This window comes from Lagopus muta, chromosome 24 (assembly GCF_023343835.1).
Source record: "Lagopus muta isolate bLagMut1 chromosome 24, bLagMut1 primary, whole genome shotgun sequence".
Taxonomy (NCBI): Eukaryota; Metazoa; Chordata; class Aves; order Galliformes; family Phasianidae; genus Lagopus; species Lagopus muta.
Window position 1 is genome coordinate 5,791,397 of NC_064456.1, and position 22,628 is coordinate 5,814,024.

Here is a 22,628-nt window from a genome sequence, read left to right on the forward strand (position 1 = left end):
GCTGGGCAGGTGGCAGCCATGTCCAGCACGAAGAGAGCGAGAGAGGAGGAGGAGAGAGTGGTTTTAAATGGGAAGAGGGAGCTGGGGGCCCCAGAACCGAAGAGGAGGAGGGGGCCCACCATGACCATCAGGCAGAGGAGGGAGAGGAGGAAGGGAGCCCGGTTCCATCGCGCCCGGGCCAGCGCTGTGAGCGACCATGGGGAGCCCATGGAGGTGGATCCGCCTCCAGAGGAGCCCATGGAGGTGGATCCGCCTCCAGAGGAGCCCATGGAGGTGGATCCGCCTGCAGCACAGCTGGCCTGGCACCACACCACCGTGCCAGGCCCCGTGTTGGCGCGGTCACAGCTCCGCCATCGCTGGTCCGGGCGCTCGGCCCCTTACCCTCTGCGCGGCCCCCGCCCCCGGCATTAGCTGGGTGGCATTGCTAACATCTGCTCCTCCTCCACCTTGTTGCTCCTCTGCGGTTCTGCGGGCCCCCAGTTCCATCTTCCCCCTTAGGAGTTAGGCTTTGTTCTGGGCTTTGTTGTTGATTTTAGTGTTAGCTTAGTTTTAGTGTTCAGTTCAGTTTTAGTGTTAGGCATAGGTTACTGTTAGGAGTGTAGAGTTAGGCATAGGTTACTGTTAGGAGTGTAGAGTTAGGCATAGGTTACTGTTAGGAGTGTAGAGTTAGGCATAGGTTACTGTTAGGAGTGTAGAGTTAGGCATAGGTTGCTGCTGCCAACTGGCAGTAAATGCTGCTCACTCGGTAAGCCCTCCCCTGATTTATCCTGCAGAGAAATGAGTGCGACTGCCCTGAGAAGGGAGGTTTGGTGGCGTCTGCGATGAATTGAATTTCCATCTTGTGACTTTTCTGTTGCAGAACATGGAGGAGCAGAGCGTGAGTGGCTGAGAAATGGAGTTGGGCCTCAGGGGAGCCATAGGTGCTGTGTCACAACCTTCCTGAGCGGCCCTTGCAAGGTATGTCTCTCTTACTATAAGCGTGTGCTAAGGCACTGCTGTTCAAACACAGCTGGTGGCACTGTCTGCAACAGATCTGCTTTCTGTTAAGCTTTTCCCTTCTTTTATGTCCTCCTGTCCTTTTCAGCTCCTGCTCCCCTCGCCTGCAAGTGGAGCAATGCTCGAGCTCGAGGAGTATTTTTCTCGGCAGGTGGAAAAGATGGCGCAGCTGCAGGTTTTGTGTCCTTTGTTGTTCTTGGGTCAGTAGACCAAGGAGATGTTCAGAACAGCTCTAAGTCAGCCTGTAACAGCAGTGTGCGTGAGAGAATAACGACTCTTTCTCCCCTCTTGTAGAAAGCAGCCTCCTTGAGAGCAGGGGAGCAGCAGGCGGCCTGCTGTGTGGCTGCTGTGGGCATTTCTCCCAGCTCAGATCCCTGAGCCCACGCTGGCAGAGAACGTGCTGTGCCACCATCTTTTCTGTGGAGCCACTTTGCAGCTTCTCTGCGTTAGCTGCAGTCGTGCCGGTTTCCAGGTGCCATAAGCCAGTAAGTTGTGCTCTCTGAGGCTGATAGAAAGGCACGGGCAATGGGCAGGGAGGGAACAATCTGCAGCTGTGGCCTACGGTGGTGTGCCCGGCACTGCTGAGAGTGCCATCGTTTGTCCTGCCCTTCCTTCCGTGTGCGCGTGTTCCTGATGCACGCCAGGAGCCTTGGGGTGCTGCTCATCTGCTGCTGCTGTGCTGTGCTGCGTGTGCTGCCAGGCAGTGTCCAAGCCCTGTGCAGGCGCTGCCTTGCAGGAGATGGCTTTGGGTTCTGGTTTGTGTGGGACTTTTGGGCAGGAGATAGAGGTGGAGTTTCTGGTGTGCCCTGATGGCAGGAAGGCGGTTTGCAGTGCTGGCAGCCAAAGCTGCCCAGGCGGGTTACTTGAGCTCCCCAAGCGAGCTGTCAGCCACTTGTTACCTGTGAAGGTTCCCTGACCGTTTCTGCCTTGATTCTTGTAGGACTGGCACAGTCCTGGGACTCAGACTTGGGAGACAGTGAAGAAACCCCAAGGCAAGTGCTGCTCGGCTGAGGAAGGAAGCCCAGAAGGAGAGCAAAAAGAACCGAGAAGGCCCACAGGACACTCGAATCAGCTGGAATGCTTCCTCGGAGGTGGCACCAAGGGCAGCGGACTGAGTTGCCTGGTTTTCACAGACAGTGCAGAGGGACTGAGGCACCTGGAAGGGAAGGGCTTGTGCTGCGTTCCAAGCAAAGAGGGCTTGCCAGAGGCAGGACTTCAGCTATGGCAAGAGATGGTGATGCTGCGTTCCTTCAGCATGTGTCTCTTCAGGGCCAGAGCCAGTCTAGTATGAGATTGAAATACGGCTCGCCGGGCCTGGAGAGAGAGGAGGTGACGTGGCCATAGGATCAGGCTTCTTGTGTCTGCCTGGAGGCTGAATGACTCATTGCTAAGCAGACATCCTGGGCACTGGGGTTTTGTTTTGGGCTGTGTTGATAAATACAACCCAGAGCCTTTTGTATTGAATAAAAGCAAAACCAACTTTTTAAACACGGTGCTGCCTCTTTCCGTAGCTGGTCAAAAGGTCTCGTGCTTGGGCTAGCAATTGTGGGGCCATGAACTGGTCGGCTCTCCCCTGAAATTCTGCTGGTTTTCCCCCGTTTCCTTGTTGGTCTTCCCAACGGGTGGCCTTTCAGCCCACCTGTAACTGCTGACCACAGGCTGTGAGCATCCCTTTGCTCTCCAAGGACCGCTAGCAAAAGCACGAAGGAGGGGAAGCAGCCCGGGAGGAAGAAAGGCGTCCCTGCACTCAGCCCTTGAGCTTGCCTCTCTTCCTGGTGGCTTTCTCAGCATTGGGCTGTGCTGAGGGTTGCTGTTTGCCCCGGGAAGCCCAGCTGCACTTGAGCCTGGCGTTGAGGCACGAGGAGTGGAGGTGTGGGTGGGATGGCGTGAAGAGCAGCACTGGGAGCAGGGAGGAGGAGAGAGCAGTGGGTGGGCAGCAGGTGAATGTGCCTCGGAGCAGAGCTCAGCCTCGAGCTTGGAGGACACTGAGCCGTGCTGCGCTGCTTCAGCTTTAGTGGCTTCAAACGCGTTACGACAGCGCCGCGTGTTGTGCCAGGGCGCTGCAAGGGCGCTTTGCTGAGCCAGGAGGGGCGACTGCTTTGCCAAGTGTTTTCCTGTCGTTCCTTGGAGTTTCTGAGTTTGAATTACTGCACGATGATGTGCTGTTTAAACTGCTGCTCGTACCTCTGCATCATCTGCAGACTGTGCTGCCAGGTCCCTGGTGGAGTGGTGGAACGTTATTGGTGCTGGGCAGAGGCCAAGGCACCTTTCTATCAACTGCCTTCCAGCTGAGCTTTTTGCCAGTTCTCGCAGCCCTCTCTGTCTGGCCCTTGGGGTAGGTTTGTGCCCACCTCGTAGCCCTCTTTTTTAGCCGGTATGTCATCAACTTGCCTATGAGGCTGTCATGAGAGAGAGGAAAGCCTTACTGAGGTGGAGAGAAACAGAATTCACCGGTGTTTTCTTTCCCACCAAACTTCCCCGCCCCTCCCCCCTGTACAAAGCTGTCACATTGGTACCCAGTGGTTTCCCCTTTGTTCTCTGTCACCCTTTTCCTTAACGAGTCCGGGGACGACTCCTATTTTGTTTGTATGTATCAAGCATGATGTAGTGATGTAGAATAAGGGGGGGAATGTCATGGTTTTATGCTTTGGGTTATCAGCATTCCACACCATAACATCATGTAATGCACTGGGAGTTTGGCTGCTGATGCTCAAATTCCAGGTGCCTGTCTGGAGAAGTAGAAACTATGGGAGCGCACGGCCATCAGGTCAACCCGTGGAGCACTGTGGGAGTGCAGGGGCAGCAGGTCAACCCTATGAGCTCTACGGGAGCACACTGCAATCAGGTCAGCCGGTAGAGCACTATGGGAGCATACACCCATCAGGTCAACCCCTAAAACTTGAAGGGTGCTAACGGCCATCAGGTCAACCCGTAAAGCTCTAAGGGAGCGCACGCTCATCAGGTAACCCGTAGAGCTCTGTAGAGTTCATGGCAGTCAGGTCAACCCATAGAGCTCTACGGGAGAGAACGGACATCTGGTCGACCCGTAGAGCTCTATTGGAGTACACGGGCATCAGGTCAACCCGTATAGAGCTAAAGAAAATGCACGAAGATCAGGTCAACACGTAGAGATGTACGGGAGAGAACGGCCATCAGGTCAACCCGTAGAACTCTTATGGCAGCGAACGGCCATCAGGTCAACCCGTTTTGCCCATAGGGTGCACAAGGGGCTACGTCTCATCATACACAGCTTTGTGATGTCATAATGAATTAAAGGGCATTGTGACCCCACAATGGGGTATTATGACGTCACAAGGGGCATTGTGACCCCACAATGGGGTATTATGACGTCACAAGGGGCATTGTGACCCCACAATGGGGTATTATGACGTCACAAGGGGCATTGTGACGTCACAATGGGCTACTGTGAGGCCATAATGGGGTATTGTTCAGGGAGAAAAAGCCACATTTAAGGGGGTAAACCAGGGATTTATGGGAGAAAACCCCAGATTTAAGGGGAAGAACAAGGATTTCTGGGAGAAAAATCCACATTTACGGATAAACACCAGGATTTTTGGGAGAAAACCCCTGATTTAAGGGTTAAAACAGGGATTTCTTGGTGAAAACTCCAGATTTAAGTGGAAAAAACAGGGATTTCTGGGAGAAAACCCCAAATTGAAAGGGAAAAACAGGGATTTTCTGGGAGAAAAAGCCACATTTAATGGGGGGAAAACAGGGATTTCTTGGAGAAAATCCCAGATTTAAGGGGAAAAACAGGGATTTCTGCGAGAAAATCCCAGATTTAAGGGGAAAAACAGGGATTTCTGGAAAAAAAAACCCAGATTGAAGGGGAAAAAACAGGGATTTCTTGAAAAAAAACCACTGATTTAAGGGGTAAACCAGGAATTTATGGGAGCAAACCCCAAACTGAAGGAAAAAAACCGGGATTTCTGGGAGAAAAAGCCACATTTAATGGGGGGAAAACAGGGATTTCTGGGAGAAAACCCCTGATATAAGGGGAAAAAACAGGGATTTCTGGGAGAAAAAAACACATTTAAGGAGAAAAGCAGGGATTTCTGGGAGAAAAAGCCACATTTAATGGGGGGAAAACAGGCATTTCTGGGAGGAAAACCCCACATTTTTGGGGAAAAAAACAGGGATTTCTGGGAGAAAACCCGAGATTTTGGGGGAAAAACAGGGATTAAAGGGTTTTCTGCCAGCAACCCCAGGTGTTCCCTTGAAATCTGGGATTTTCTCCCAGAAATCCCAGTTTTTCCCCTTAAATCGGGGGTTTTCTGCCAGAAAAACACCCCGAGCCCCTCCACCATTGCAGCTCCGCCCCGCCCCCGGCCTCTCATTGGTCAGGGCCAGTTCCGGCCCGTTCGTGCCTCTCATTGGTCAGCGGCAGCTCCGTCCCGCCCCCGGACTCTCATTGGTCAGGGCCAGTTCCGGCCCGTTCGTGCCTCTCATTGGTCAGCGGCAGCGCCGCCAGCTCCGATTGGCTGAGGCGCAGCGCGCGGGAACGGCCGTTGGCAGCCGGCTCTCCCTTCACACGGTGCCGGTCCCACAGCCGCTGCGCTTCGGAGCTGTCCGGGCAGCACCGAGACGGAACCGCGGCACGGCGTGAGCGGTGCTGAGGACAGCGGCGCCGGAGCTGGGAGGGAGGGAGGGAGAGCGGCGCCGGGACAGGGAAGGAAGCGTGCGCGTCCATCAGCCACCTCCGTGTGGGGTGAGGGGCTGGGAGCAGGGCTGGGATGTGGGGATGTGGATGGAGACAGGATGGGGTGTGGGGAAGTGGGATATATATGGGACGGGCTGTGGATGTGGGATCGGTATGGGGCTCCCGGGAGCTGTGGGAGAGATAAAGGGGGCTGGCGGGGAAATAGAGGGGGCGAGGAAGCTGTGGGGAGCTGGGGAGAGCTGTGGGGGGGCAGGGGGCTGCAGAAGGCTGTTGGGGTGCAGGGAGGCACACGGGGCTGGAGTGGGCTGTGGCAGGGGATTGGGGTACACGGGGCTGCAGGGGTGGGTCTGGGGGATTTGGGGCAATAGAGGGCTGTGAGGAGGTTCCGGGGGGACACGGTGCTATAGGGAAACATTCCTGTCCTTGTGGCCCCTTCAGCCAGTTCCCAGCTCCCCAGACTGAGATGTATGGCTGCAGCTCACCACACGGCTTCTTTGGGACGGCTCTTGGGGAGGTTTTGGAGGGGCTCCAGGGGCTGGGGAGAGCTGTGGGGAGGGATATAGGGGGCTGGGGGAGGATATAGGAGAATGTGGTTGTACAGATGTCTGTAAAAACAAAAGGAAAAGAAAGGAAAGAAGATAACGAAAAAAAGCCAAGTAAAAAGTGAAGAATAAGAGCTAAGAGAAGAATGGCTGGCAAGAAATACGGAGAGAGCAATGCACAGCATTGCGAAGGAAAGCCAGGCAAGAGTAGCAGCAAAAAGCAGGAGAATCCAGACGAATTCCGTGAAGAGCAGGAGAGGTAAGTTGGGCATAAGGCAAGGGGGAAGGGGAGTGGAGGGGAGAGGAGGGGAGGCGAGGGGAAGGAGGGGAGGCAAAAGAAAATGGGAGGTAGGGAGGAGGGGAGGGGAGGGGAGGGGAGAGTGGGTGGGGTGGGGAGGGTTGGAGGGGAAATGTGGCTGAAGAAGCTTTAGTGTGAGATGCAGCAGGGATTTCCCAGTACGAAAGCCCTGATGGCTGTGTGCCCTTCCGAGCGGTCCCAGCGGCGTGTTGCACGTGGCCTGCAGAGAGCATTTGGAAAGCTGCCTTTGTCTTTGAAGGCAGGAGAAATCAGCGGTGTTGTAGTTTATGCAGGTACTTAAGAGCCTCCAAAGGTCTTTCAAGTCTCTTTGTGCCTTAAAGGCCCTGTTCTGTACACAGAACAGTCCTGAGTATTTCTTTACTTGGCGAACTGTCCCATTTCAGTGGGAAAGCAGCCCTGGCCACTCTTTGGAGGAGAGAACCTCTACGTTTGCCGTTTGGACCATGTCTTTCCCCGACCTGCCAGCAGTCCTCGCAGGTCACTGCAGAAAGACCAGGCGCCAAGGTGCAGTGGAAGCTGTCCTCACCTGTGTCTGATCACAGCTGTGCCTGCAGGTCCTCTCGGTGAAGTACCAAAGCGGAGTCCTGTTGCTGAGCCTGGGCTGGATGCCAGAGGTGAGTTACCAGCCTTCATCTGTGGCTCTCTGCTCGTATGCGGCTGCGGTAGTTCAGGCAGGGTTCAGCTTTTCACTGCCCGGTGATTTCTACTCCCTGTTTCTTGGGTGCTGCGTGCTCCCAGTGTCCTGCTGGCTTTGTATCTGTACATCACAGATCTCTCCAGTAAGAAAACCCAGATGTTCTTCCATGCTGCCGCTGAGGATTGTTTCACACGGCCCGGAGAGAGTATGGGGAAAGCTGCTGAGCGCCAGCCAGCTGCCCACCTGGCAGCTCTGCAACTTGCATAACTCTGCTACGCAGCTGCGTAGACGGCAGCGTGTGATGGAAAGTTGTCCTCAGCCTTTGGGTGCAGAAGTGGCTGCAGGGAAGGCCGGGCAAAAATCCTTGGCTGCCTGCCGTGCTGGAGCCCCACAGGCGTCCCAGGGGTGGCTGTTGTCTTTATTGACTTCACCAAAAAGACCATTCGGTTCAACCCTTTGTTTGTCTGCAATGTATTTTCGTGCTTTCTGAGACAGAAAGAGACATGGAGAATTGGAGAATATCCGCAGAGGCTCTGCCATGTCCTGAAGGAAATGGTGGAGGAGAAGGCAGCACAAGGTGGGTGTCTTTGTGTCTGTTCACTGAAAGACTGGGGAAGTGGAGTTTCTAGATAGATACATGGATGGGATGCAGGTGCTGGGATGGTGCTGGGATGTGCTGGGATGGGGCTGGGATGTGCTTGAATGGTGCTGGAATGTGCTGGGATGGTGCAGGGATGGTATGGGATGGTGTGAGATGATGTTGTGATTTGATGGGGTGGTGCTGGGATGTCCTTGGATGGTGCTGGTATGGAGTAGGCATGTGCTGCGATGGTGCTGGGACGGGCTGGGTTGTGCTGGGCTGGTGCTGGGATGGTGTGGAATTGTTTGCTGGGCTGGACATGCTGGGATGTGCTGGGATGGTGCAGGAAAGGTGTAGGATGGTTCAGGGATATGCTGGGATGTCCTGGGATGGTTCTGGGATGTCCTTGGATGGTGCTGGTATGGGGCTGAGATGTGCTAGGATGGTGTGGGAATGTGTTGGGATGGTTCTGGTTTGTGCTGGGAAGGTGTGGGATGGTTCTGGGATATGCTGGGATGTGCTGTGATGGTGCTGGGATGTCCTTGGATGGTTCTGGTATGGGGCTGGCATGTGCTGGGATGGTGCTGGGACGTACTGGGTTGTGCTGGGATGGAGCTGGGAAGGTGTGGAATTGTGTGGGACGTGCTGGGTTGTGCTGGGATGGGGCTGGGATATTTTTGGATAGTACTGGGATGTGCTGGGATGGTGTGGGCTGCAGCTGGTGTGGTGCTGGGTTGTGCTGTGGGATGGTGCTGCGAAGTGGTGGAATGTTCTGTGATGCAGCTGCTGGGATGAGATGTGCTGGGATGTTCTGTAATGGTGTGGGATGTGCTTGAATGGTGCTTAGATGGTGCTGGGATGGGCTGGGACGTGCTGGGATGTTACTGGGATGTGGCTGGGATGCGCTGTGATGGTGCTTGGATGTGGTGGGATGGGTCTGGGATGTGATGGAATGGTCTAGGATGGTGCTGGGATGGTGCTGGGTTGTTGTGGCATATGGTGGGGTGTTCTGGGATTGGGCTGGGCTGGTGCTGGGCTGGTGTGGGATGATGCTGGCATGTGCTGGAATGGTGCTGGGATGTGCTGGGTTGTTCTGGGATGGTGCTGGGAAGGTGTAGGATGGTTCTGGGATATGTTGGGATGCAGTGGGCTGGTGCTGGGATGTCCTGTGATGGTGCTGGTATGGGACTGGGATGTGCTGGGTTGTGCTGGGATGGGGTGGGATGTGCTGGGATGTGCTGGAATGGTGCTGGGATGTGCTGGGTTGTTCTGGGATGGTGCTGGGAAAGTGTAGGATGGTTCTGGGATATGTTGGGATGCAGTGGGCTGGTGCTGGGATGTCCTGTGATGGTGCTGGTATGGGACTGGGACGTGCTGGGATGGGGTGGGATGTGCTGGGATGTTATGTAGTCGTGTGAGATGTGCTTGAATGCTGCTTAGATAGTGCTGGGATGGGGCTGGGATGTGGCTGGGATGTGCTGTGATGGTGCTGGGATGTGCTGGGATGTGGTGGGATGAGCTGGGATGTGGCTGGGATGTGCTGTGATGGTGCTGGGATGTGGTGGGATGTGGTGGGATGAGCTGGCATGTGCTGTGATGTGCTGTGATGGTGCTGGGATGGTTGTGCGATGGGGCTGGGATGTGCTGGGATGGTGCTGGGATGGACCTGGGCTGTGCTGGGATGTGCTTGAGTAATGCTGGAATGTGCTGTGATGGATCTGGGATGGTGCTGGGATGTTCTGTAGTTGTGTGGGATGTGCTTGAATGGTGCTTAGATGGTGCTGGGATTGGCTGGGACGTGTAGGAATGTTGCTGGGATGTGGCTGGGATGTGCTGGGATGGGGCTGAGATGTTCTGGGATGGGCTAGGATAGTGCTGGGATGGGGCTGGGATGTGGTGGGATGTGGTGGGGTGGTGCTGGGATGTGCTGCTAAGTGTTGGGATGTTCTGGGATGCAGCGGCTGGGATGAGATGTGCTGGGATGTGCTGGGATCATCCTTGGACTTGCTGGGGTGTTGTGGGATGGTGCTGGGATGTTGTGGGATGTTGTGGGATGTGCTTGAGTGGTGCTTAGATGGTGCTGGGATGCTGAGCGCCAGCCAGCTGCCCACCTGGCAGCTCTGCAACTTGCATAACTCTGCTACACAGCTGCGTAGACGGCAGCGTGTGATGGAAAGTTGTCCTCAGCCTTTGGGTGCAGAAGTGGCTGCAGGGAAGGCCGGGCAAAAATCCTTGGCTGCCTGCCGTGCTGGAGCCCCACAGGCGTCCCAGGGGTGACTGTTGTCTTTATTGACTTCACCAAAAAGACCATTCGGTTCAACCCTTTGTTTGTCTGAAATGTATTTTCATGCTTTGTGTTCAGGTCCTGAGAGACAGAAAGAGGCATGGAGAATTGGAGAATATCCGCAGAGGCTCTGCCATGTCCTGAAGGAAATGGTGGAGGAGAAGGCAGCACAAGGTGGGTGTCTTTGTGTCTGTTCACTGAAAGACTGGGGAAGTGGAGTTTCTAGATAGATACATGGATGGGATGCAGGTGCTGGGATGTGCTGGGATGGGGCTGGGATGTGCTGGGATGGTGCAGGGATGGTATGGGATGGTGTGAGATGATGCTGTGATTTGATGGGGTGGTGCTGGGATGTGCTGGGATGTTCTGGGATGGTGCAGGAAAGGTGTAGGATGGTGCTGGGTTGTGCTGGGATGTCCTGGGATGGTTCTGGGATGTCCTTGGATGGTGCTGGTATGGGGCTGGCATGTGCTGGGACGGTGCTGGGACGTACTGGGTTGTGCTGGGATGGTGTAGGAAGGTGTTGAATTGTGTGGGACGTGCTGGTTTTTGCTGGGATGGTGCTGGGATGTTTCTGGATAGTGCTGGGATGTGCTGGTGTAATAGGAGCAGTCTGTTGTTTGTTAATCAAATCATTTGTAAGCTTATCACTAGTAAACTGTAACAACAGCAGAGGCCAGTTTCCTACTACAGACATCCGGAAACACCAACAAACACAGCAATTTCAGGTATGGACCCCAGGACTTACACAGCTTTAAAGATGCTGCGTAAGGATTATGAACGCATGTATTGCAAAGATCCCAGGCCTCCCCATCTGACAAGACAAAGGATGGCTGCCTAACAACAGGACCACGCCTGCGCAAGAGATATTGTGCAGCCACGAACACAGGCTAGTGAACTGTGTAAAGACTGTCAGCTGGAAAGGGAAAGCGCGCGCTGTTGGTGGAGCAGACTCCCCGGCCACCCAGTGCTCTTTTGCTTACTTGCTTGCTTTAATAAAAGACGATTTCCAGAATATATAATTGGGATGTTCAATTTGTTTGGCATAATATATAACACTGGGATGGTGTGGGGTGCAGCTGGGATGGTGCTGGGTTGTGCTGGGATGGTGTAGGATGGTGCTGCAAGTGGTGGAATGTTCTGTGATGCAGCTGCTGGGATGAGATGTACTGGGTGTTTCTGGGATGCTCTGTAATGGTGTGGGATGTGCTTAGATGGTGCTGGGATGGGCTGGGACGTGCTGGGATGTTACTGGGATGTGGCTGGGATGCGCTGTGATGGTGCTTGGATGTGGTGGGATGGGTCTGGGATGTGATGGGATGGGACTGGGATGTGATGGGATGGTCTAGGATGGTGCTGGGATGTGCTGGGTTGTTCTGGTATGCTGCTGGGAAGGTGTAGGATGGTTCTGGGATATGTTGGGATGCAGTGGGCTGGTGCTGGGATGTCCTGTGATGGTGCTGGTATGGGGCTGGGATGTGCTGGGTTGTGCTGGGATGGTGTGGGAAGGTGATATGATGGTGCTGGTTTGTGCTGGGATGTGCTGGGATAATGTGGGTTGGTTCTAGGATGATGTGGGATGGTGCTGTGAAGTGGTGGGATGTTCTGGGATGCAGCGGCTGGGATGAGATGTGCTGGGATGTGCTGGGATCGTCCTTGGACATGCTGGGGTGTTGTGGGATGGTGCTGGTGTGTGCTGGGATGGTGCTGGGATGTGCTGGGACTGTGTGGGATGTGCTTGAATGGTGCTTAGATGTGCTGGGATGCTGAGCGCCAGCCAGCTGCCCACCTGGCAGCTCTGCAACTTGCATAACTCTGCTACGCAGCTGCGTAGACGGCAGCGTGTGATGGAAAGTTCTCAGCCTTTGGGTGCAGAAGTGGCTGCAGGGAAGGCCGGGCAAAAATCCTTGGCTGCCTGCCGTGCTGGAGCCCCACAGGCGTCCCAGGGGTGGCTGTTGTCTGTATTGACTTCACCAAAAAGACCATTCGGTTCAACCCTTTGTTTGTCTGAAATGTATTTTCGTGCTTTGTGTTCAGGTCCTGAGAGACAGAAAGAGACATGGAGAATTGGAGAATATCCGCAGAGGCTCTGCCATGTCCTGAAGGAAATGGAGGAGAAGGCAGCACAAGGCGGGTGTCTTTCTGTCTGTTCACTGAAAGACTGGGGAAGTGGAGTTTCTAGATAGATACATGGATGGGATGCAGGTGCTGGGATGGTGCTGGGATGTGCTGGGATGTCCTTCTATGGTGCTGGTATGGAGTAGGCATGTGCTGCGATGGTGCTGGGACGTCCTGGGTTGTGCTGGGCTGGTGCAGGGATGGTGTGGAACGTGCTGGGTTGTGCTGGGATGGGGTGGGATGTTTTTGGATAGTACTGGGATGGGGTGGGATGTTTTTGGATAGTGCTGGGATGCTGTGGGATGGTGCTGCGAAGTGGTGGAATGTTCTGTGATGCAGCTGCTGGGATGAGATGTACTGGGATGTTTCTGGGATGTTCTGTTATGGTGTGGGATGTGCTTGAATGGTGCTTAGATGGTGCTTACATGTTGCTGGGATGGGCTGGGACGCGCTGGGATGTTACTTGGATGTGGCTGGGATGTGCTGTGATGGTGCTGGGATGAGCTGGGATGTTGCTTTGATGTGCTGTGATGTGGTGGGATGTGCTGGGATGCAGCGGCTGGGATGAGATGTGATGTGCTGGGATTTGCTGGGATCATCCTTGGACATGCTGGAGTGTTGTGGGATGGTGCTGGTATGTACTGGGAAAGTGCTGGGATGTTCTTTCATGGTGTGAGATGGTGTGTGATGGGGCTGGGAGGTGCTGGAATCATGCTGGAATCATGCTGGAATCATGCTGGAATCATGCTGGAATCATGCTGGAATCATGCAAAATAGTATGGGATGTCTGGGTTCTGCTGGGATGGTGGTCAGATGTGCTGGGATGATGCTGGTTTGATGCTTGGATGTGCTGGGATGGGGCTGGGATCACAGAATCACAGAATTGTAGGGGTTGGAAGGGACCTCAAGAGATCATCAAGTCCAACCCCCTGCCAAAGCAGTTCCCTACACCAAGTCACACAGGTCGGCATCCAGGCAGGTCTTGAACATCTCCAGAGAAGGAGACTCCCGCACCTCCCTGGGCAGCCTGTTCCAGTGCTCCGTCACCTCACTGTAAAGAAGTTCTTGCACACACTGGTGCAGAACTTCCTATGCTGCAGTTTCCAGCCATTTCCCTTTGTCCTGTCTCCATTCACCACTGAAAAGAGTCCGGCCTCGCCATTCTGCCCCCCACACCTCAGATATTTATAGACCTGGATCAGGTCCCCTCTCAGTCTCCTTTTCTCAAGGCTGAACAGACCCAGTTCTCTCAGCCTTTCCTCATAGCAGAGATGCTCCAGGCCCTTCACCATCTTCGTGACCCTCTGCTGGACTCTTCCCAAGAGATCCCTGTCTTTTTTGTACTGGGGAGCCCAGAACTGGACGCAGTGCTCCAGATGAGGCCTTACCAGGGCAGAGCAGAGGGGGAGGATCACCTCCCTCGACCTGCTGGCCACGCTCTTTTTAATGCACCCCAGGATGCCCTTGGCCCTCTTGGCCACAAGGGCACACTGCTGGCTCATGGCAACCTGTCATAAAACAGGACACCCAGGTCCCTCTCCGCAGAGCTCCCCTCCAGCAGCTCATCCCCCAACCTGTACTGGTGCATGCAATTACTCCTCCCCAGATGCAAGACTCTACAATTGCTGTTGTTAAACCTCATCCATTTTTTTACTGCCCAGCTCTCAGCCTGTCCAGCTCTTGCTGAATGGCAGCACGGCCTTCAGCCAATCCTCCCAGCTTCGTATCATCACAAACTTGCTGAGGGTGGCCATTATCCCCTCATCAAGGTCATTGATGAAGATGTTGAACAAGACTGGACCCAGCACCGACCCCTGGGGGACACCACTGGTTACAGGTCTCCAGCCAGACTCTGCACTGCCAACGACGACCCTCTGCGCTCTGCCAGCAGCCAGTTCTCAACCCACCTCACTGTCCACTCATCTATCCCACACTTGCTCAGCTTTGTTATAAGGATGTGGTGGGGGACAGCATCAAAAGCCTTGCTGAAATCAAGGTAGGCTACATCCACTGCTCTCCCCCCATCCACCCAGCCAGAGACAACATCACAGAAGGCCACCAGGTTGGTCAAGCACGACCTCCCCTTGGTGAACCCTGCCGGGGCTGCAAGCCCTCCACCAGCCCCTGCCGGGGCTGCAAGCCCTCCACCAGCCCCTGCCGGGGCTGCAAGCCCTCCACCAGCCCCTGCCGGGGCTGCAAGCCCTCCACCAGCCCCTGCCGGGGCTGCAAGCCCTGCCAGATTGGAGACTTTCCTTCCTACTTACTCTTCTTTAGATCCCTGGTGGGAATAGAAGTGGTTGTTGGGAGATGCTGAGAGATAGACACTGCAGCTGGGTGACTTGGAAGGTATAAAGAGAAGCAGAGAAATGCCTACTTCCCCTCAGCATTCTGACCTTACACCATCCCCAGGGTATGCATCCAGGAGAAAAACTGCCCTGTTTTTTGAGAAGTTTCTCTTCTTGTACAGAAAATCATTGGCTGTTGGACCACAGGGAAAGAGATGGACGAAAATGCAAGAAAGGTCTTGTACCAGGTCTGGCGTAGATTATCCTGATATTACAAGTAGAATAGGAGGGAATATCACAACTGTTTCCAAGAAGCTATTATCACTTTGCCCACCCCCATTGCTCATTACTGTGACTTGTAGCAGACTTTCCAAGTCACAGTCTGAACCAATACATGAGCACGAGTGCCTGGTGCAGGAGAGAGACGAGGCTGCATTCCTCAGCTCCACCCCTCCACATCCCTCCCTACACTCTGTTTTGCCTCTGTTCATTCTGCACCGCCTTGCCTGGTTCACAATTAAGTGAAATGCCGTTCTGAAACGACTCTAAAGAAACGCGTTCCACATCGCTCATCTTCCTCAGTGCCACACTGTATAATCAATGACTAGTAAGATGTTATAATGGTGAGAGAAACAAGAGAGTTTGACAAAGCAGAGTATGATAACAAAAAGAGAACAAATAGAAGGCTTACCCCTACCCAGGGCTCACTCACACAACTCCAGCAGGGCCAATCTCCAGAAGAGCTCCTTCCCCACTGGCAGCCAGCTCTTAAATACGTCCAGGAGGGCAGCACAGCTGAATGGCCTTCCCTGTGCTCCTCTGGCTGACTCATGGCTTGCCTCAGGTGATCATTCAGAGGTTCAGGCTCTCACTTAGCAGTTCCCATACGCACACCTAAACATTTCCTGAACGCCTCCGGGGAATCTGCCTGCAGTCCCTCCCTGGGCAGTCTGTCCAGGGCCCAACCACTCTTTTGGAGGAGTTTTTCCTAACGTCCAGCCTGAAAGAACTCTTGTTGCTCTCAAGGTTCTTTCGTTTCTTCACAAAGCTGTTTCAAAATCTTCATCTGTGAACCTAATGAGATTCAGCAAAGTCAAGTGTAGGGTGTTGCACCTGGGTCAGGGCAGCCCCAGATATCTGTGCAGGCTGGGAGAAGAACTCATGGAGGGCGGCCCTGCTGAGAAGGACTTCGGTGTCCTGGCAGACAAAAAACTTCACCTGAGCCAGCAGTGAGAGCTGGGCTTGTTCAGTCTGGAGAAGAGAATGCTCTGGGGAAGCCTGATGTGGCCTTCCAGTAATTAAATGGGAACTTATAAGCAGGAGGGAAGGGTGGTGCTATAAAGACTATAAACTATAAAGACTAGAACGTCTTGAACCTCAACAAAATAATTTCAAAAGTCAGAGGGACTCAGCTATAGAAGCTTGTTACGTGAGAGCAAATCTGACTGCAGGAAAATCAAAACCCTTTCGTGGTGACTTTGGTAAGTAACGTGCAGCAAACACAACAGGCATAATGTGTCCTGATTAAAAGACAAACCGAAAAGGACAGGTGCCTGTGTCAGATGTCCATGGCAGCAGAGGATCTTCCAGAAGAAGGAGGCAGCAGAACCTTATGCTCACACTGCAGTACAGGAGCAGAAAACTACCGGGAAGCTCTGGGTTCCTCTCGGGAAGGCAAAACTGCACAGAGATGCACCAGCTGGGTTTGGCAGTGCCCTCCCACCCTCAGATTTCCTGCACACAGCTTCACGCCGCTCCCCTTCACCCTGTCCTACCTCAGAGACCCAAGGAGCACTGATTTGGTACAAAGCACAGCAGTGTCGCATTAACGTGCAAGTTGTGCTTTCATTGTCAGGGGTATTACAGCCCAAAGGTTGTAATAAAGTTCACGTAAAGGAGGATAAAATACGGATGTTCCATGTACAAAACCAAAGAGGAAAGGTTGTGAGGGGGTTTCCCCATGAGAAGTACGATTTCAGAAAGGGACGCGTGCAGAGAACCCAGAGGGATATCGAGGCAAAGCTAACAGTGACTGCTACAAAACCAATGGTGCAGAGAGAGAATTCACTGCCAGGAGTAGCTCACAGTGCAGTGATAAGGATTCACAGCCATGGCTGCAAGGTTGTGTTTTAATTAAAAATGCTAATTGGAAACAATCTGGATTTCTGAGCTAACTGCACTTTTAGTAGGGGGGGACTGCTACACGGTGCTGCAAAAGAGGGGTGCAACAAGGGGCACAGCAGTGGGGGCTTGTGCACAAAGGAAGCGATGCAAAGCCTCATGCAAACCAGAGGGCTGTGAGGGATGGCAGGCTTTTGGGGCCAAAGCAAGAAAGGCGGGGGGGGGGGGGGGGGGGGGGGGGGCACAGGAAGGGGAAGCAGGAATGGGAACTGGTGGGGGAGGAGGAGGAAAGCAGCGTGGCTGAACTGTGCAAGATGGGATGGTGCGTTTGCACAGCAGGTGGAAGGGTGGTGGGCTGCACACGTGTGTGGCACAGGGGGTGGAGCAGAGTGCAGTGGCCAGGTCCTCCCTGGGCAACGTCAGGTGTCAGCAACAGCAGGAGCGCTTGGAGCACTGCCTCCAAAAACCATGCCAGGATGGCGGCTTGGTGCTCCGAAGCTGCATAGGTTCTACTCTGGACCAGTAGGAGTGCAGCAGCTCATGGAATGCCACGGGACAAATCAGGCCATGCTCTCTTTGTCGATCTCTAATTGTGGCTGTTTTTTATTGACTACAACCAAACTAGGAATGCCGATTTGGGCGGCACTCGGAACGCTGCCCTGCAACGCCGCGCGCTGCAGCGCTGCCTGCTGATGCTCCTCCTCTCAGTCGTTCAGCTGCAGCTTCTGCATCATCTCCACCAGGCTGTTCATGGCGGAGCACTGGAAAGAAACAAGGCAAGGAAACAGGACAGGATCAATCTGGGGAGATCTCCTTAAGCAAGGCTGATCAGGACACTTGCAGAACGGCCCCATGCAGCACAGCACGTTCCTGCCATTCAGGTCACTGGCGTTACTTCCCACAACAGCTGCCTATGCTAAGATTCATGCTCTGCTGGGGGAACGAGGTTTCCAAGGTTGCAGTGCCCGACATGGCAAGGCTCTTTATCACAGCAAAACCCTCCGGCCATTATCAACAGTGCCCTTCTCAAGCCAGAGGAAGGCATCCAAGCTCCCCTGGGCAGCTCTCACTTACAGCTGACAGGGGCGTTGGTCTTGATGATCTCTAGAGGTCCCCTCCAACCCCTACAATTCTGTGATTCTGTGATTTCCTCAAACACACAGCTGGGTGCTTTTCTATTACACTGCTTGCCCTGGGATTCTGCAGTATCTGTCACGTCTGACAGACGGAGGCACTGAGCACAGCACAGCCGTGTCTGCGCTCACCAAGGACTCACCTCCGCACGTGCAGCAGCAGCTCTCAGAGAAGCCTTCTTCAGTTCCACGCTCCTCTGTTTTTGTCGTTGTCTTCTCAGCCAATCGGAGCTGGAGGCACTGCTGCTGACCAATCAGAGACTGGAGGCGGGCCGGAACTGCCGCTGAGCAATGAGAGGCACAGATGGACCGGAAGTGCCCCTAACCAATGAGAGGCCGGGGGCGGGGCAGAATGGCTGTGCGGGAGGGGCCTCGGGGTGCCCTCTGTTGCCATAGGGGATGGGATTGGGATTGGAGTTGGGATGGGGGATGTGGGATTGCGATTGGGATGAGGGATTGAGATCGACAGGTGGGTGACGGGCTTGGGATGAGGGACTGGGAATGAGATTTGGAATTGGGATTGGGATGTGGGATATAGGATGTTGGATTGGGATGTGGAATGTGCGATTGGGATGTGGGCTGTGGGGGTGTGGATACGGGATGGGATATCAGGAATTGGGATATATGTGAGACGGGCTTTGGATATGGGATGGACTTGGAATGGATATGGGATTGTAGAACCATAGGATTGTTCAGGTTGGAAAAGAGCTTCATGATCATCAAATCCAACCACAACCCAACCATACAATCGATCTGGTCTGTCCAGGTTCCTCTGCAGCACCTTTCCCTCTGGCAGATCAGCGCTCCCTCCCAGCCTGGTGCCATGTGTGAACGCACTGAGGGTGCCCTCAATCCCCTCATCAAGATCATTGGCAAAGGTGTTCAATAGGAGCGGCCCCAGTACTGAGCCCTGGGGGGCAGCACTCGCAACCGGCTGCCAGATGGAAAATCCTGCTGTGTGTACAGAGTCAGTTGAGTCCCTGCCTGAAGACAAAACTGGCAGGAGCCAAACAATGTGGGGCAGAAGAGCCATGGCATGGGAGGTATCTTTATGCCTATCTGCACAGCAGGCCCAGCTTCCTCTGCTTCACCCCTCCATGGGAACTGCCCCTGCTGGAGTCTCTTCTGGCCACAGTGAGCCAGGGTGATTCCCCTCCATCTACTCGTGCCTGCTGCCCATCTCCACGGCAATTCATGGGCAGCGCAGGAGAGCTGTGTGAAACGCCCTCTGCACCCCGCTGCACAAAGGACTGCAGGGAGAGAGGAGGGCTGGGGCTGGTGGTGGCAACTGAGGGACACGGCCATCTGTGATGCCCCATCCTGCCCTGAAGGGCATGGGGAGCTGCGGGGCTGGGACACAGCACAAATGACTGCAGGCAGAGATGTGGCAAAGAGAACACAAAGCTTTTAGTAACGTATCATAGAAAACAATGAGTAACAGCAATGACAGTAATCCTAAAATTCCCATTCCACAACAGTTGATGCCCAGGTAACGTCCCATCCCACTGCCATGATGACTCCAGAGGACAGCTCGGTTCTGGAAAGGAGGGATGAGGATGCTGGCGGTGCCCCTGGAATGCTGCTGCTGCTGCCTGGTGCTGTGGGCTGGCGAGGAGCGCAGGGTTACGGGTAGCCGTACTGGTCGGCGATGGCCATGTCTATCTCCCGCTGCACCAGGAACTGCACGGGGCCGATCTTCATCTGCTGGGCTGCCCGCTGCCGCTCTTCCTGGGCCAGCTTCTTCATGCGCTCCCGCTCGGGCCGCTGCTCTGCTGTGATGGGCAGCGACTCCTCCATCACTATGGGTGCCGCACCACCACCCGCCCGCGGCCCCACGCAGGGCACAAAGTCCATGGGGCGCCGCGGCTGAGGCTGCTGTTGGTGCAGCGCTGCTGGTGGTGGTGGTGATGGTGGGTCCCTCCGCAGCGGTGAGCTCCTCTGCAGGGATGGGCGCGGGCAGCTCGGTGCCATCCTCTTGGCAGTGCACTCCTCTCGTGCCATGCTGCCTGGAGCTGTTGGTTCTGCCTTGTTTGTTTTGCTGTCTTGGGGCTGGAGGGCAGCAGGGCCAGCACTGGCTGAGGGTTGGGGCCGCACAGAGGGTGGCTGGCGCACCGGGCCCACCGCAGTCACCCTCTGCCCCAGCGGGTGCACGGCCTGGATAGATTCATGCAGGTGCATGCGCAGCTCGCTGCCTGTGCCCGCTTGCCCGCTGCTGCTGACTCCTGCACCAGCCCCAGACAACCTCCCTTGGCACGCGTGTTTGCGGCCTTTTCTCTCACTTCTTTCTCTCTGCGGCAGCAGCTTCCTTTTCTTGGCTGGGGCGTTGCTGGTGGGCTGCTCCTGCTGGGAGCTCTCCCCATTCTGGGGGGTGCCATCAGGCACAGGGCGCTTGGCCCCCCGCTTGGTGCTGCCCCTGTTCTTCTTTTCTGCCACCTGGCTGGGGACAGAGCCAGGCGACGGGGGCGAGTGAGCCTGAACCTCCTGGGGCTGCCTTTGCTGCACCTCCTCGGTGGGCTGTGCGGTTTGCACTGAGGGAGGTGCGCTGACAGCCAGGGTGGTCGGCCGTGGGCTGAGCCGGGCGCTCGCTGGTGGCACGACGGGGCGCAGCTCCGACAGCCCGCACTGCAGCTCAAGCAGGAGCCCGGGGGATGGAGGAAGCCCCCAGAAGGGGTCGGTGGGCGTCCCGGTAGCAGCCTGAGTGCTGAGCTCTCTGCTGTCCCCAGGGTTGTCAGGGAGCTCAGCGATGAAACATGCAGGGGCAGGGCTGCTGGGGTTCTCCTGGGGGACCTCAGCAGCTCTTGCCACATCTGAAAATGCAAAAACATCCCCCAAATGGCCATGAGCGCCTTCTCACACCCACTCGGTGCAAACACGCACCTGCAGCTCTGCAGCCCCAAACTCACCATTGATCCAAGAGAGCAAACCCTGGATGTCCGTGATGTCCTCCGGCACATCCGAGCTGCTCACCACTGCTGGGAACAGCAAGAAAAAATCCCAAAGAGTCAATGCCAGCTCTCCTGTACCATGTTCACAGCAAGGGATCTTGGGTGAACGCTGGGATCCCATTATAAATCAGGACAGGAGAGGTAACTGTCAATCCCAGGGATTAAAACCCCAAGCAACCCCACGCAATGAGAACAGTCCCAGGAAAGAACAGGCAGAAAGCCTAACTAGAAAGACAGTGCACCAAACCCAGATGCCTGCTGTGTGTCTGTACCTCTCTTGGGTGCTGTGCCACACTCCTGGCTTTCCACATGGCTGCGCTTCAGAGGAAGGCCACTGGCATCAGCTTCTGACACAAAGGAGACAAGAAAGACATGAAGAGCATCTCTTGGGAGGAAGATTTGAGCACTGCCAACCACAAACTTCTGGTCTTCAGCAGCAGTTTTGGCAATTTGCCTTTCTGCTGCTGCAGCCCTGTGCCACTTGTGCAGTCAGCACAGAACTGCAGTCCCTTCCTCTCCCCTCCATCACAGCAGCCCTTCATGCAGCCCTGTTTAGAGGCAGTGCCCACACCACAGCTCACAGGAGCTTCTTACCTGCGGAGGCTTTACGTTTCCCTCCTTGCCCCGCACCGTTCCACAGATGCACAGGTTTTGTCCCTACAACAACAGATGGTGTGTTGATTTCACAGACACCAGCAGGCAGCACAAGTATTGCCTAGTAAGCCCATGTCCCCCCAGAAAACAGAAAGATGCTACTTTGACAGCCCAAACACAACTGATAGTTCACTTCTCACTGCCCCTTCCTGCACTCCAAACTCCTTACTTGACATCGCCTGCAGCGCTGCAACCTTCAGCTGCCTGGATTCCTGAGTTCTCCTTTTGGAGAGGAACCTACAGAAAGCATCAACAAGGGAAAAATCATGAGGAAGAAGCATTTTCCCAGCTTTCTTCTGCCATGCAATGTCGTCTCTTGAGGAAGGCAATGCTTGGAAATCAGCTGGCTGCAAGAACTGCCTGCCTATCCCTAGCTGCAGCTGGAGTCTGACTGCCACGGCTTCTGTCAGCAAATGCCCCCAGGTCCCCTTTTCCGCCACACGTGTGCTGACCGTCCATGCCCCCACCTGGCTCTCTGCCGAGACTTCAGCGCGGTTTGCTGAAACACCTGCTGGGCATCCCCTGGGTACAGCCATTCAGAAGGGCACCGTTTGACCTGGGAACTCCTCCCCAGCCCAGCTTTTCTGCTGATACCTCACAGCACCCAGCCAGCGCCAACCCAGCTCACCTGGTCACTGCCCAGCCGGAGCTGTGCCCAGCTGACGCACACGCCGCAGCGCTGCTCCCAGTGGGCTCTAAAGGAGGATCTCTCTCTCGAAAACCACAGAGCTCAGTCTCCGTGTGCAGCATGCTCACCAGACCACCAGCTCTGCTCCAGCTGGGGCACAAACGCTCCCAGCCTGGCAACCACTGTGACCTCAGCAAGTGCCTGCATCACCGCTGTGCTTGCATCATAGGCAAAGGAGTGGTCACCTCCCAGATCCAAATTGTAGGAGACCAACACCAGGGTCACCCATGGGGTGAATTTAAGTAAAGTAACTTAAGAGAAGTCAAATGACTTTAGTGCAGCCCAATAAAAAACAGGAAGGCCTCAGAGTGGTCAATGGAGTCCCATAGGAACCAGTAGAAAACAAAACCCAGTGCCAGCATCTCGGTCCCAGGGCAGTGCTGACCTCCCCAGCGGTGTCTGGAGCTTTAGGCCCCTGGGCTGGTGCCGGCCTCTCCAGCTGGGCTGTGGCTTGAAGCCCCTGGGCTGGATCCCACCTTTCGGGCTGTTCTTTTTGGCCCTTGGGCTGGTGCCAGCCTCCCTGGTTGGGGCTGTGGCTGTGAGCCCCTGGGCTGGATGCAGCCTTTTGGGCTCTGGCCCAAAGCCACCAGGGCTGGTACCAAATTTTAAGAAAACAACACGACGGCCACCCAATGGCGTTATCTG

General features: G+C 55.0%; 3 protein-coding genes across 22 annotated transcripts in view; 2 read left to right on the forward strand and 1 right to left on the reverse strand.

Annotated features, from left to right (window-relative positions):
• LOC125684320 (uncharacterized) overlaps nucleotides 1-12,337 on the forward strand; it is a 49,191-nt gene extending 36,854 nt beyond the window's left edge. For 6 of the 20 annotated variants that reach the window (XM_048926394.1, XM_048926396.1, XM_048926395.1 and 3 more), the window contains 2 exons: nucleotides 10,118-10,213; nucleotides 10,768-11,155. In XM_048926394.1, coding sequence (XP_048782351.1) covers nucleotides 10,118-10,213; nucleotides 10,768-10,880 — 209 coding nt within the window. In that variant the 3' untranslated portion in view covers nucleotides 10,881-11,155. Of the gene's footprint in view, nucleotides 1-6,028; nucleotides 6,479-6,662; nucleotides 6,811-6,921; nucleotides 7,153-7,308; nucleotides 7,581-7,670; nucleotides 7,753-8,378; nucleotides 8,951-10,117; nucleotides 10,289-10,709; nucleotides 11,156-12,244 lie in introns of those variants that run through there. The other 14 variants (XM_048926398.1, XM_048926405.1, XR_007373264.1 and 11 more) reach the window with 13 other exon arrangements.
• On the forward strand, nucleotides 358-2,486 carry LOC125684327 (uncharacterized). The gene is made up of 4 exons (XM_048926438.1): nucleotides 358-957; nucleotides 1,085-1,196; nucleotides 1,291-1,481; nucleotides 1,937-2,486. The coding sequence occupies exons 2-4, from the start codon at nucleotides 1,115-1,117 to the stop codon at nucleotides 2,285-2,287; spliced, it is 624 nt and encodes a 207-aa protein (XP_048782395.1). The 5' UTR covers nucleotides 358-957; nucleotides 1,085-1,114; the 3' UTR covers nucleotides 2,288-2,486.
• A 6,753-nt stretch (nucleotides 12,338-19,090) lies between the features above and the next one.
• On the reverse strand, nucleotides 19,091-22,045 carry LOC125684276 (protein piccolo-like). Its single transcript, XM_048926299.1, has 6 exons — nucleotides 21,924-22,045; nucleotides 21,465-21,532; nucleotides 21,236-21,298; nucleotides 20,914-20,988; nucleotides 20,600-20,668; nucleotides 19,091-20,503 (listed from the first exon to the last, which is right to left on the reverse strand). Exons 1-6 carry the CDS (start codon nucleotides 22,043-22,045, stop codon nucleotides 19,320-19,322), a joined length of 1,581 nt encoding a protein of 526 aa, XP_048782256.1. The 3' UTR covers nucleotides 19,091-19,319.
• Between the last annotated feature and the right edge of the window lie 583 nt (nucleotides 22,046-22,628).

Excerpts from the sequence above, each read along its gene's own strand:
- LOC125684327 (XM_048926438.1), top strand. The coding sequence starts at position 1,115 with ATGCTCGAGCTCGAGGAGTATTTTTCTCGGCAGGTGGAAAAGATGGCG. Across the intron at positions 1,197-1,290 it reads GTGTCCTTTGTTGTTCTTGG|AAAGCAGCCTCCTTGAGAGC; the intron begins GTCAGTAGACCA and ends CCCCTCTTGTAG. Across the intron at positions 1,482-1,936 it reads TTTCCAGGTGCCATAAGCCA|GACTGGCACAGTCCTGGGAC; the intron begins GTAAGTTGTGCT and ends TGATTCTTGTAG.
- LOC125684276 (XM_048926299.1), bottom strand. The coding sequence starts at position 22,045 with ATGCTGCACACGGAGACTGAGCTCTGTGGTTTTCGAGAGAGAGATCCT. Across the intron at positions 21,533-21,923 it reads TCCGGCTGGGCAGTGACCAG|GTTCCTCTCCAAAAGGAGAA; the intron begins GTGAGCTGGGTT and ends TGCTTTCTGTAG. Across the intron at positions 20,669-20,913 it reads TGGCACAGCACCCAAGAGAG|CAGTGGTGAGCAGCTCGGAT; the intron begins GTACAGACACAC and ends TGCTGTTCCCAG.